The sequence below is a fragment of the Egretta garzetta genome, unplaced genomic scaffold (genome assembly GCF_000687185.1).
Source record: "Egretta garzetta isolate BGI_Z169 unplaced genomic scaffold, ASM68718v1 scaffold374, whole genome shotgun sequence".
NCBI lineage: Eukaryota > Metazoa > Chordata > Aves > Pelecaniformes > Ardeidae > Egretta > Egretta garzetta.
Window position 1 is genome coordinate 750,624 of NW_009259419.1, and position 14,367 is coordinate 764,990.

The 14,367-nt window shown below is 37.0% G+C and overlaps 1 protein-coding gene across 1 annotated transcript in view; it reads left to right on the forward strand.

The window, feature by feature from the left end:
• WDR25 (WD repeat domain 25) overlaps window positions 1-14,367 on the forward strand; it is a 63,735-nt gene continuing 49,368 nt past the window's right edge. The window contains exon 1 of the mRNA XM_009636856.2: window positions 1-774. Within this exon, the coding sequence (XP_009635151.1) occupies window positions 58-774 (717 nt within the window). The 5' untranslated portion in view covers window positions 1-57. The remainder of the gene's footprint in view (window positions 775-14,367) is intronic.

Genomic DNA, 14,367 nt, shown 5'->3' on the forward strand with positions numbered 1-14,367 from the left:
TATCATTTTGGAGGATTCCGGCACTGACATCTCTGGATTCGGCTGTGTGTAGCCATAATGAGTTCTTCACTGGTTGCTTATGATGATTCAGACTCTGAGGCAGAAACTGAAAAGGCTGAAGTCCCCAGTACTTCTAGCAGACAGACAAGCCTTCCAGGTTCTTCTGTGGATTGTGTTCAGTACTTTGCACCTGGTAGTTTGGGTACAAAATCTACATATGAAATGCAGCCTACTGAGAACACTGACAGTTTTGGCACAAGCACTGTTTGTGAAGATCCCCCTGTGCATTATGCACAGAATAATAACACTGATTTCATATCTCCTTATTGTAGGAGAGCATACTCTAGCCATAATGCATTATGTATGTCCTACAAAAGCTATGAACAGGCATCAAGCTCTTCAACAAACTCTGGAAATGGCATTTCCCAGAAGAGAATACATAAAGACAGTACTATGGCCGTAAAAGGAATTAGACCATATATCCCTAAAAGATTCCGTCAAGAAAATTCCAGTATGCCTGAAAAAAAAGAATCTGATCAGAGACATAGCTCAGATTGTGATGTTAAGCTAGGCATATCAGGAGAGCAGGCTTCGAGAAAGATCTCTGAATTAATTAAGCCGTATTTGGGATCCAAATATAAATTAACTGAAGTCCCCAAAAGCTTAATATTTTACATGTCTAAACACAGTGGCCCTGTTAATGCAATCCAGTGGTGTCCTGTACGAGAACAAAGTCACATGCTTCTTTCTGCTTCTATGGATAAAACAATCAAGGTAATGTAAACCAAGATGCTTTGTGGACCAATCATCAAACTAAAAAATACTGTATTGAATAGTGATCTTCTGGGAATAACATCCTTGCTTGTGTGTATTTAACAGTTCAAAAGTGTTCAGAATTTGAGGAGATGCTTTGCAGTACAGGACCCTATTATGGACTTGCAGCGGAATCCTTCACTGTACCTGCAGTCAGTTCCATTATTTTGGAATGTGGGGGTTTTTTCGTATGCAACATGTCAGTGTTTTAGATCTTAAGAAGTTGGATTGCTACTAGGGCATTTCTTATGATCTGTATTAATGTTAGTTTTCATTATTTCCTATGTCATGTCACAATGGCCATGAGCGCTATGGTCTGGATGAAGATTCTGCTTTAAGTCATTAAACAACTGACTGCCAACACTGGAATAATATTTTGAGGAACTTTGCTTTTCTGAGAGACCTAAGTGACTACTGCTGGAGGAGGGCATATCAGGTCAGATGGATTTTTCATCTGAACTAGTGTGGCAGGTCTTGCATCCCAGAAAGGTATCCTGTCATGATCTAAGGAGTCTTCACACTTTAAGTTTGTTTCAAGGGTTAATTGCTCAATACTCAGAGTGTATTTTCCTTCTGGCTTTGGCTTCAGTTCTTTGTTGATTTAGGCAGTCCAATGAGTCTTTTGTTTTAACAATGGCTAATAAAAATATTTTATGTGTATGCTTTCCCAGATACAGGGCTAATGCCACATCTGGGTTCAAATAATAGTCTTCTGAAGTGCGTTTACATAGGAACATGGTTTTGATAAGAGCATACAGTAAGTGTCCTTTTTGGTGGATGGCATGCTTCATTGTATCTAACACATATTTAACATAACAGGTACAATTATTTTAAAACTTGGTTCTAAAATTTAGGGCTTTAAGTAAATCTTATTAAGTAAAGAGGCAAGAACAACACCCTTTGTATCAGCATACTTCTAAAACCAAGGAGAGGAGGGAACTTTAAAACTGAAGCCTGATTTCATGTAGGAAAAAATATTCTTAATTCCTTTATTGAAATTGAGATTTTTTTTTTTCTTTTGCTGTTTAATTTGTAGTAGAGAATTAAGTTTCCTTTAGTTTGGCTTTTGTATGATTTTTTTCTTATCTTTGATTTTTTTTTTTTTTTTTTTTATTTCCTTTCCTCTTTCCCCAGTTTTGCCATGGGGCCCTGTGAAATATGTTCTGGTTCTGACTTTGTGTCTTTGAAGCACTGATATTCTGGAATCTTGGACAGAGGTTTTGCTTTGTTCTCCTAATGTCTGTTAAAGCACTGGTGTTCACAGAAGAGAAAACCTCAGATCTGTGGCGTGAATAAAATCTACTCCTCTCAATTGCTTATCTATTATTCTCTTAAGTTATAACAACTTCACTGGTTCTGTAGGCAGCATAACCTATCACTCCATCAAAGTCTGAATGCTTTGAACTGTGGGTGATCCCTCCTTCATCTTCTTTCCCAAGCTTTTTTACATCTTTGTCTTAAGATTAGATGGAGGAAAAAAGTACCTTTGTTTTTCTTTGCAAATGTTCTTTATTATATTGAATAAGTTAAGTCTTGGCTGCTACTTGAAGAACAGACGTAGAAGGAAAAGACTAAGATGTGCAAAAAGTGCTGATGGATGTTTTTGGTAAGCAGCAATTTAAATTTGGATTGTACAAAACTATATGCACCTCTGACTTCGCTATGTCTGAATTTGACTTTGTCTTAAACTGTCACACTGTATGCTTAATGTCTGTTTACTATCCCAGTGTCATTTTACTGATGAGTGAAATTATGTATGTGTTCAATTCGATAAAACAATCTAAAATCAAAGTTATTGCAATGTAAAATTGTTAAAAATTGGAAATAATAGCCTGTTTTGTCTTCTAAGCAGAAAGAAAGATTACTTTATTTTTCTAAAGTAGTGTTACTACCCCTGATTGGAAGCAACCTTTAACAGTAAAGCTGGTTTTTGAAGAATCTAATTGCTTTAGGTGCCCCAAACCATGGAAATTCAATGTAAATAGAATACGTTAATGTTGGCAACACTTCAGAGCATGCAAGGCTAAAACATTAATAAAGTGATAATGTGGCTGTTACAAAGTATAGTAAAACAGTTCTGTATTTTGGAAAGTAGCCTGTAGAGAAATGCCTATGGATGCTTCTTACTATTATTTCTTAATGAAATCAAAGCCTGTAACAGTACGAGCAGTAGCATCTTTAAAGTTTGCACCTTTATACAAGTACCTTTCAGGCCAGTAGAGGGCACAGTTAGATTAAGTATCGACTTGATATTATGAAACTGAAATCACTAACTATCTAGGGTCATGAGCCCATAAATTTCTAATGACTAAGACAGCACTAGTTTATCTTCTGGGGTTTTTTTGGCTGTCTACCATTGCCTGAACTTCTTCATTTTCTGGAGTAAGCATAAAACAACTGATTGAAAGTGCAGATGTAGATGTACTACTTTTTTCTGATCCTGTGCCTTCCCACAGTTTACCTTTCTTGTTGTTTTCTTCTAAGAACACCTGCTTGGAATTGCTAGTTTAAATCCAGGCGGTGGAAGCGTGTTCTCTTTCCCCTTAATGGGAATACGCAGACACTCAGGATGTTTACACTATTTACTTTGAACGTCTGATTCAGATAAAACTCAAAGCACAGTCAGAAGCCTAAAATCCCTGTATCATCAGAGGGAGTAGTCAATCTAGAGTCTCAAAACTCTGTACTTTCAGTTAGTCATGTGAATAACTGTGGCTGAATAATTTTATGTGTAAATATCTTGGATTAAGTACTTCAGCCTATGCATTAAGACGTTTATCTTTTGAAGAGTCCACTATTAGTAGAGATTTCTCAGGATTCTGTCTAAGCAGATCTGACTGTGGTAGTTTAAGTTGTGCTTAAATCAAAAGATCTATAGTCATATGCAATTTTTGTAGTATTTAGCCACTTCTGCATCTTTTATCTGTTCTTACATGCTTAAATATTTCCCTCTTAAATTTTTCATCACAAACTAAGAATTTCCCTTTCTGGGAAAGGATTTTTTTTTTTTTTTTGGCATGGAGAAGGAAGAAATACTTGAGTTTGTTATCTTCATTAAGTGATCTTAATTTCTTTATTCCCATCTAAATTACTATGACTAAATTGTCCACATCACACAGGGATATCTCTAAATGTATATATAGAACTGACTATGTGGTTTCTTACTTTTTAAGTGTGTGTATGTATCCTGTTTAAATCAGGGGAAAAGAACAGTGTTCCTTTTATGTTCTTCCAGGTTAACCAACACACACTTTACTTCCTTATGAATCAATGGAAGTCACGGTAAAATGTTTGCCTAAAATGAGCTGATGTTTTCAGTTTGTGTTGACTGAACAACAGCCTAGTGTCAGGAAAGATCATCTAAAGCAGTTTGCATAATTATCTTGTGTATTTAGGAAGGAAAGGACTGTTTCAGGGGATTTAGTGTTTTTCATTAGAAGTATTTGCTCTTAATTTTTAATGTATGGCTGCATTTAGAAAAAACCAAAGTTATCAAGTGGTACAGTTGAAAAAAAATCAGTTATCAGCTCAGGGGTGTAGCTCTTTAGAGTAACACTTCTACCAGCAGATGGGGCTCTTCAGCATCTTAGAAAGGGATGGCAACTGAACTGGGCCTCTGAAGACTGAAAGACTTTAATGTTTGCCTCCATGTTGTGTGTTGAAAGCTCAAAAAGAAAAGTTTATGCATATATTGCAAAACGTGTAAGAAAACTTCAGAGAGACCTGAAAATAAGATAGAATCTCACATGTGAAGTGATACGTATTGCAGATTAATTACCCTCAGTTCTTCAAATCTGGAGCGTTAATAGAAGAATATTTCATGCTGAATTTTACACTTGTAAGGAATGGGGAAAAAAAAAGCTCTTAGATTTAGGGTTTGGCAAGTCTTTTACCCCCTGTTTTCTTAGGATTTTGAGCTTCCCCTTTGGAAGGGGAAGCTGATAGTGCTTCCAGCCTAGGTTGCTGGAAAAAGGGGTAGGAAACCTGATTCAGGATGGGGAAAGTACTGTTGGGAGCTCTAACTGTGGCAGTGCTCTTCACTATTATATTCTATCTGTCTTATCAGTGGCTTATGTTTCTAGTTTAAATGTGTATTTTAAGTGTTGTGAAACATGATTGTCTGAACTGATTATATTTCTTTTATTTGGATGACGCTTATTCTCTACCTTCTGTTTGAATAGCTGCTGTAAATGAAATTTAGGCTACTACTCCCATTCTTGGTTTTGCCTACTTAAACACCGAAATGCTTGTGATTTTAATATCTTGCCTAGTATTTTTTGCATACATTTTGAGACTTGGCACTGTTACTAAAGGTGCCTAGTTTCCATAGTGTGGATATTCAGCACCTTCTGAACATCAGACCCTGTTTAGGTATTTCTGCTTTAGAACCCAAAATGACAGGTTACCATTGAATACAGCTGTTTGCCTTAGGTAGCAGGGTAGATAAATAGTTGTCTCTTGAAAGACGTGTTTACCAATTGCAGAAACCACTATATGGTGTTCACATTGTCAGTGACTTTTATTTGGAAGACCTTGTAATTGTGCAGAGCCACAGAGATGTAAAGCATTTACTTACTCTGGACTTACCTTTTTAAGGTTTTAAGCTTGAAGTTCATAACTTCAAGCCTTCCATACCATTATTCTGCATTTCCCATTTTGTCTTCAAATTAACTCAAGGTAACATCTTTACATAATCATCTGTGAACTTTTAATTCCGTGTTCCTGGTTTTCTATTTAGAGCATCACAGCAGGTATTCTATTCGTTGCAAAGCATTTCTTAATTTTCAGCACTTTCACTCTCCATCGATGAACAGGATCAAGGAAAGAAAGTACTGTGATTCTTCAGTATGCAAAATGTATATTAATAGCACTTTGATGGGATGACTTGTACTGTAACACATTGTTGGAAATTTTTCTTATGCATTTTGTTCCCCACTTGCCAAGTTCAACTGTATCTCCATTTAGTTGCAGCTGAATCTACAAAAGGAAAGTAGAAATTTTTAAAATTACTTTAATAATGTCAGCCTGTTGAACAGAGGTGTTGCCTACTTCTCATGATTAAGAACACAAGAACAGCCATACTGGTTCAGACCAAGGCCCTGTCTAGCCCAGTGGTCAGTCTCTATTACGGTCCATAAGTAGATGCCTAGAGAAAAAGAACAAGTCAAAGGTTTATGGTGCCTTTAAGTCCTCTTCTGTTCTCAGCTTGTTTTCAAGTCTGGGGATTTCTGAGCTCCAAAGTAGTTCATCTTTGTAACTTGCTACCTCAAGAGACCTCTTCCAGATATTTCTCCAGTCTTACGAGACTCTCTAGTGATCATTAGATTTAGAGTGGTATATTACTCATACTGGTCAAATTTAATGTATGGATTTTACTTCCTAGAGTGTATCAAGTACTACAAGAAATACAGTTTTTATTCATATTTTCAAGCCCTTTGATTCTTTTGTGGTTGTGTGTTTGTTAGGAGAAAGATAGCATAGTCGTATGTTCCAGGAATTTGTTATTCTTGGTCCTGTTGTATCGGGCTGACAGCGATGGAACATGATAGCCTCCATTCAGCCCTATAATGTGTGTAACACTGATACAGATTTCCTAGATACTGCCGTTACCCTGCCTCAGAGTAACAAACTCTAAGTTTCTGTTTTCAACCATTGTGCACACAATTCACTTGCTATAGGCAGTGTTTCATGTTGTTCTGTCACATGCATGTCTATTTATGAAGGAATGAATTTAAGCTGCCAGCATATTTCCTATAAACTCATGTGTAGCTGTCAGATGTCTATAGCCCTGTCACTGCTAGGCGAGATTCAAACTGTTCACTAAGCAGTATTAGGTATCGTGCTGCTAGTACCCCAAGTATTGTATTTCTTAGATTAATTTTTAAAATCTAATTGTGGCAATGCTCCTTTAGCTTTAGCTGACGTGCAAGACGAGAATTTGGGGAGTTATCCTATTTAATACATATATTCCGCTTTAATTGAAACCTTTTAAAAAAGGTCTCTCTGGTGCTGGTACACTTTTAATACTGTATTTTAAAAATAACAAGAAGTTCTCCCCATTATCTTGGAAGAGGCGAGGGAACGCTTGTATTATGGAGATTGTGTGCTGCTTACCTAGACATGTGGAAAAAGGCTATTGTTGAAGAGGCTGCTAAATAGGCTGTTCTGAAATACTGAAGCTGACTTTTCTTTATGATGCCTTGTTCTGACCTTCTTCCCTTGTCTATTTAGAACTATGTATTTTTTTTTCCAAGGACTTTAAGCTTGCTGATTAAGATGGAAGTACACTTATTATTTGATAGATATATGCATAGTAATACCGTTTGCCTGAGTGCTGAAAGGTCTTCTTTGTATACCTTGGTCTTTTTCTAACAATTATTTTATACACTTCAGTGAGAAGTATTCTTCATAATGCTTATTTTGTAAGAAAAGGAACATCATGCAGGAAGGAATGTGCTTGACCATCAATGAAAGCTTCTGACTGTGTTTATGCCTAGATGATAATACAGGTCAGGATGTAATAGCTAGCGCTCACACAGCTGTTCTGCAAAAGCCATTAACACAAGTCAGCAAAGAACAGTTTGTGAAGATGGTGGATTTTGGTCTCTTCATGCCAAAGGTATGTGTGGGTAAGGGTGTGTTCCACATTTGGTATTTAATACCTAGATACATTTAGAGATCACTGTTACATAGAGATATATTTTTTAATTATTTTCTTGTTTCCAGCATGCTGTTGTCAAGGAAACAGAAATCCTTGTAATGCCTTTGTTCACTTTCTCAGAATCCACAGCTGGAGATGACTTGTATAATTTTTATTATGTTCTTAGTAGTTGACACACTCTTGTGCCTCAAAGGATTTTTTCAAATCAGTATGTTTCTTTGAGTATAAATAGCACCATCCTGATCTCTGTGCTGTTTGATAGGCCATTGTTTTCTTTCCTTCTTCACTAACAAGAACTAAATTCAGTGCTGCTTTGGATTAGAATTTATCTCAACACTTGTGTGAAAACTGACATTTAAAAAAAAGGGGGGGGGGGAAGGAAGCGAACCTCTTAGCTTCTGGGTTAGGTTTTCAGTTCTGTAAGGACATTAGTTTTTCTTTGCACTTTGAAATATCTCCTGAATTAGGATCTCCTTAAGGAATACTAGTGTAGTACCCCAAGTGGTCTTGCAAAGCATTTTTGACTGCTTTATGGCCATGTTAGAGGATGTAGCTACAGGGGAGAAGAGCAGAAGATGATGGATATTTCATGGCACAGTTAATATGCCTGTGCTTCCCCCCAAATTGGGAAATATTTAAAGAAAAATTTAGAAAATCAAGTTCTTCCAAGAGCAGTAGAGTTAATGGAGCCTGGATGTATCTCGAGGCTGGCTGTAGATCCTCTTCAATTTCTCTCTCCTTCAGGGTTTCTTCAGTGTCTTTCCCTTTTATTCAGCTGCTTAGCTTGATTAAACCTTGAGAGGAACAATACTGAGACCTCTGTGAAATTTGGTTGATGTTGACCCATAGGTGCAAAGTGGCCACAGGTGAGATGTGCGGGAGGCATGGCTGTTGTGACAGTGGTATTTCACAAACCTTTCTTTCTGTGAAAATCCAAAAGGGTGGAGAGTGACTTTTGGATATCCTTAACAGTGATGTGGAAGAAAGGACTGTGTTTCCTTGTGTTACCCTAAAGAGAGTTTTGGTTACTTGTGTCATTACTTGCGGAAATATCAAGAATATTAAGTGTTTGTCTGACTTTTTTCTTAGAAACCCATCTGTCCTGAATGGCTGAGATCTTCACTTCCTTTCTACTGAGAACTAGTCCAGCTGTTTACTAAGCGTCTCTGAAGTAGCCTGTAGCAGAGAAATAAGGATCGCTAGCCTACTAGGGAAGAAAAAGTCAGGTCTAGAGATGTCAACAAAGCAGAGCCTCTGATGAAGCTCATCTGATAATGTCATAAATTAAGCCCTCCAATTATGTGTGGGATTTCTTTGGGCAGCTGCTGTGTGGTCTAATGCCTGAATGTCACCTGAGATGGGAGAAATGCCTGGTGGTGTCATCCCCCTTCTGGATGCTTCAGTGAGGTTGCTGGTGAAAAAGTCAAGATTTTGGTGCTTGGAAAAAATTGAGCTAGGGTAGTTTTAACTTAAGTGACTGTAATACATTATGGGAGTTTCTCAGTTTTTTAGCAGTAGAGAAATTCTGAATATTTTTGCTGTTTAAAAATATAGTAACGTGAATCTAACTTTACTTCTTTTCTAGAAGTCTAGCTTTATATATGCATCTCATATACTTCTATATATTTTAAAAAAATCTGCTAACAAAGCTACAAGGCATCTTATGACTTCAATTCCTTACCTCTCTTGGTCTGTTGATGTTGTCAAGGAAAAAAATTTTTGAGAAGCTTTGCTCTACTTTTTCAGGTTCTGTAGCGCGATTACTTGTGTAGCATTTATCCAGCATCAGGAGTAGAAACAATTTGCCTGAAGTTTCTATTCTTTTCAGTATGTTCATGTCCTTGCTTTTTTTTTTAAGCAGATTTTTTTAGTATGTGTGAAATAGCTGCATCTTTAAGGTCATAATATCGGTGAATGTATCAAAGATTGTTGACACTTGATCTTTAGATGAAGCCTGATAGAAAGAACTTTAATGACCTTTCGCTATATATTTATGCTGTAAAGACAACTGTTAAAGATTCCCTTTAAATTAAAGGGGAAAGAAACATTAAAAAAAACTCTAGTTCTTTAGAGAAGTTGCTTCCCTACTATGGAACTAATGCCTTACTGTCCTTTATCATACATATCATGTTTCATTGCAGTAATCCTCCCTCTTCAAACAAAAAGCTTTTTGTGGCTAGTCTGGAACTGCATTTGATTTGTTTTCCAGTATGTATGTGCTGGCTGATGGGCTGGTTAGGGTAGTATGACTGAGCTTTACTATCAATGCGCTTGTGGAGGCCATTTATATATTTATTTAAATAAAACTGCCAATTTTCTTCGACACACCTAAAAATGTAGTTATAGAAACATCTACCCATCTCAAATGTTTCCATTGGTTAATGGATTAAAGATATTGGGCATGACAGATAGTAAAGACTGCATGTTCTTGTATGTTGTGCGTGTGCCAACTGTGTAACACCTCACTTTCTGGAGTCAGATTTTGGATTTTGTCCTATTCTCTAGCCTTCTTGTCTTTTTCCAGATTATACTTTCCTCATTAAAAGAATTTTTCTTATTCTGAACACTGTGACTAGTGGCTGGAATTGTCTATTGTTATATACTGAGGAAGGGACACAGCTGGTTCTCTGTGGAAAGGGTGGCTGTTAGGGGTGCAAGTGGTTAGGGATGACATAGTCCTTATAAACAGGTTAAAGCTTGGCAGATGTGTTAAAGCTAGCACTATGTAACAATGCAAAAGAAATTAAAATTAATTAGGTAGTTCAATCTTACTCTGCTTGCTAGTATTGAAATAGTACTAGTTATGAATGTCCTCGTTGCCAGCAAAACACATAGCTGCTTGACATAATTAATAGATTATTTTCATAATTAAATACCTAGTTCTGCTCATGTTTAAGACTGTGTTATGTCACTGACATTAGTGGGTTTAGGATTACATCTATATTTTCCATAGCCTAGGAATTTTCATCTATTGTTTTTTTTTTATGTTTGTTAACATTCTCAATAGCCTTGGGAATAACAAACAATTTATTTTTTAGTTGAAAGAATGAAGAGTTGTCAAGAAAATGTTACTTGCCCAGGCTCACTGATAAATTAATGCAGGACCCATTAAAGCTCAGGTTTTCAGATAGCTATTTGTGTACAGCTAACTGTATTCTGCCCCTCATAGTTAGATATTACTGTGAATCAGTGTGAGCAATAAGGCTGCAATAGCTACTTTTTAAAATAAGAAAGTCACCTGGTTAATGCTGGGGATGGGACAGAATTTGCCCGTAAATTTGGGTTAGGTTATTTCTTACAAATTTGTCCTTATGTACAACTGTTTACCATTATTTTTAGAACTGGTGTAGCAATGTGTTACTCTGTGCTATCGCACAAATGCTGCCAATCGTGCACCTCCTTGCAGTGTATCTGGCTGTGTTGGGCCATAGAACAGCTGCCACTCATCTGATGGTTGGGTCGGCGGAGCTTGTCCGTAGCTATTGTCCCTGCTGTGGCAAGTTCTCCCAGTGGATAATGTGCAAGAATGAGGCAGCCTGAATTGCTACTTTTAATTTGTTCTACTTGTGCTTATTTGTTTTATTGACTGTGTGAGTGGAAGAGATGGTTATCTGATTTGATATATGTACGTGTATCAATATAAAGCTGTAAAGCATGTGAGTGGCCTTAGCTGATTTGAAATTTTATATTCAAAAAGGTATAATAATATTGAAGTACAGTACAAATAGATATGTTTTGAATTTTGGTAGCCACTGTTTAACTGTAGCCTAAGGGGAGCGGGGGAACCAAACAACTTCAAAGAGTTGGTCAGTGTTGGTTTTCTCCCTCCTGTTTTCAGAAATAAGTTTTAGATGAACAGCAAATAGGTGTAGCATTTCAGAAGCTGGGGCGTACAGTTGCTAAGACTGTAGTTGTGTTCTGAATAGAACAGTGTTCCTTACTCTAGCAGTGGATGTTCAAAAAAAGTATCTGTGGGATATGTTTCTGTGAGCGTATCTATCCAGTCCTTAGTTACCTGTTGGAATTGAGGATACTTACCACGATTTGCCTCTGAGGTGCTGTAAGTCTGAAATGGAGGTGTTCAACACTTATGAGGAATCCCCACTTTTAATAGAGCGTAAATGTATGTGACTTGGGGAAGTGATTGATGCTAATGAATATGATATACAGAGGTGAAGGGGAAATCAGATTATTTAATAAATGGCTATAGTAATTTAGCTAATTATCTCCTGGGGAGTTGCAATACATTTGAAGTTCTCCTTTGCCAGCCGGTAAGATACTGATTGCTTAAGTGTTTTTGGGGCACATGTACTAACTACCAGTAACCACTACTGTGATTGTGCTTTTAGGTGTTCTGAACACGTTCATGTCATTCTTAACACACTACTATCACACTGTGAAGTTGATGAGAAACTGCCAAATTTATGCCATGTTATTCTTTTCCCATATAGGTTCAGCAGTAGAAAATTACTGTGTGTGAAGCAGATAATTTATCTGAAGTAAATTTTTGTGTATTCTTTTTCTCAAGCCAAAATTTTAGCATATGTAGTATACAACTGGGGCAGGGATTTAAGTATCTCTGCCATATTTGCCTTCGCCTTCTGCTAAAATATTTCTGATTTTTTTTTATTCATATTGTACAACAAACTGTAGCTTAAATCACTAGCTGACTTATAAGTATATTGTAACTTTTCATTTCTTTATTTTCCAGGAGCTTAACATTTGAGGTACATCCATAGGGTTAGCCATATTACAATGATTAGTCACAAAACACTTAAAGGTTAACTGCAAAATAGGTGGGAATTCTTCCTTTTTTTTTGGTGTGTGTGGGAAGTTACTTCTCTTGCACTGTCTGCCCAGCACAAATGTACAATTGCTATTTTGTAGGTACAAAAAAACCCCTAGTCACGCTCCCAGCTTTTAGCTGGCTGGTAATGTGATCTGTATAAGCATCTTCCTTAGTCAATGGTTTGTGGAGAATTTGTGATTAGCTTCAAGTGTGATTATCCCAGAATCTTTCTGCATAATAAAGAACACACTACATTAAAAGATGGCAATCGATGGCACACTTTGCTGTTGAGAAGGATAGAGTCGCTAGTAACCAATGATTTTAAATACCCTTTACTGAAGATATATACTTATTTATGAATTGCCTTTTGTGAGCTTTACTTGTAATGCAAAGGTTGCCTGTCTTTAAAGTAAAAAATAATTATTTTTAATAGGTGGTTCTTTCTCTCCCTACCTCCTCCCTTCACCCCCCCCCCCCCCCCCCCCCTTTTCTAATTCACTTGGCTGCTTGCCTTATTGTTCAGCATTTGGTAAGCATACCTCTTTTGCAAATAGTGGGAATTAGCTAAAAAAGATTGATTGGTACAGATGACTAAAATATCAGATGAAGTCTCTTATCATATGAATCTTACTGTTTGGTCTGATTTGCCTCAACTGTTCTTGCAACTCATACTGGATATTTTGGCTGAGAATTTCTGATGTCTCATTTGGACTGCCTAATACATAGCTTGTTAAATTCTAGGCTCCTTTAGCACAAATCTCTGCAGTAATTCAAAGAATACTTAATTTGGATTTTAAAATCATTTGAGAAAATCTACATGTTGGGTTATGATGTATAAGGTCTAATACAATCATGCTGTCTCTGCAGAGCAGATGAATTCAGATGAAAAACATGTTTTAAAATGTTGCTACTAAGCTGTAGTCCTCCACAGTATTTCTTTTTTTGGATAAGCCTGAGTAGGTTGTTTTTTTCTGAAACATGCCTTGAATACTTGGAGAACTACAGTTGTGATTTTATTGACTAGTTTGGGTCAAGATCACTTTTATCTGAACTTGAGTCTTTAGTAGTAGAGCAGCATGGTCTTAATTCTCACTGCTGTTCATCTCAAGGGACTTTGTAAACTTCTTTTTTTCTTGCTTTCTCAGCCCATTTAGAGCTTAAGAAGACAGATATTGGTCAGAGTGGGTAACATGCAGATCTCTTGAGGAAGTTTTTCCCAAATCTGGAATTGGGAATCTGAGATGTATGTGCTGTTTGGGGTCAGGTACTGTTCTTTCACTGATGAGAAAAAGACCAATGCTTTCTTGGAGGATGACACCGTCCCAAGCAAAGTCCAGCTGGCTGCTATTATAAGCAGGGTGCAGTCTTGGGGGTTAATGACCTGCAGCATGGAACATCTCATACCCTGCTCTGTTCTCCCGGCAGTCGGCATTGCCAGTGCTTGTGATGCACCTTTGAAGCAGAACACTGAATATCTGCTTACGCAGCCAGGCAGTAGCAGGAACTGTCTTTTAGATGAGGTCAGGAGTTTCCTGGCATTACACACTTTCAGGACATTTGATTTTTCTTTTTTTAGAAAGGTTTCACATTATTTTTCTTTCTAATTCTTGACAGAACTTTCATCAGGAGAGACTCTTCAGGTATAGAACAAAACTGCTAGTCAAACTAGGTTGAGAGATACAGACCAGTAGGACATCCTTATAACATACAATTATTCACACTGTTACTTTGACTGATTAAAAATCCTCTGTGTCAAATAATTGGAGAGCAATAAAGTAAACTTAATCTATTGTATCTTGGAATGCTGCCTAAAAGTTTCTTCTCCATCTTGGAGCACATTATTCATTAATCTCTTTTCTAGTGGAAAGAAGCTTTCTTTACTCTTAAAAGAATAAAGGGTAAAATACCAAGGCATGACTGTTTTGACAGCCTGTTCTTGGGGTCAGTTTTTCCTATTTTCAGGGTTTATCTCTCCAAGTCTTGATCAAGACCGAGATCAGTGTTGGTGATCAAAGCCTGCTTCTTTCTCTGGAGACAGTAATGGTTATAACTTTTTTCCCGAACAGAATCAAGTCAATGCATTTTCTGTTGTCGTGTCCTGCTC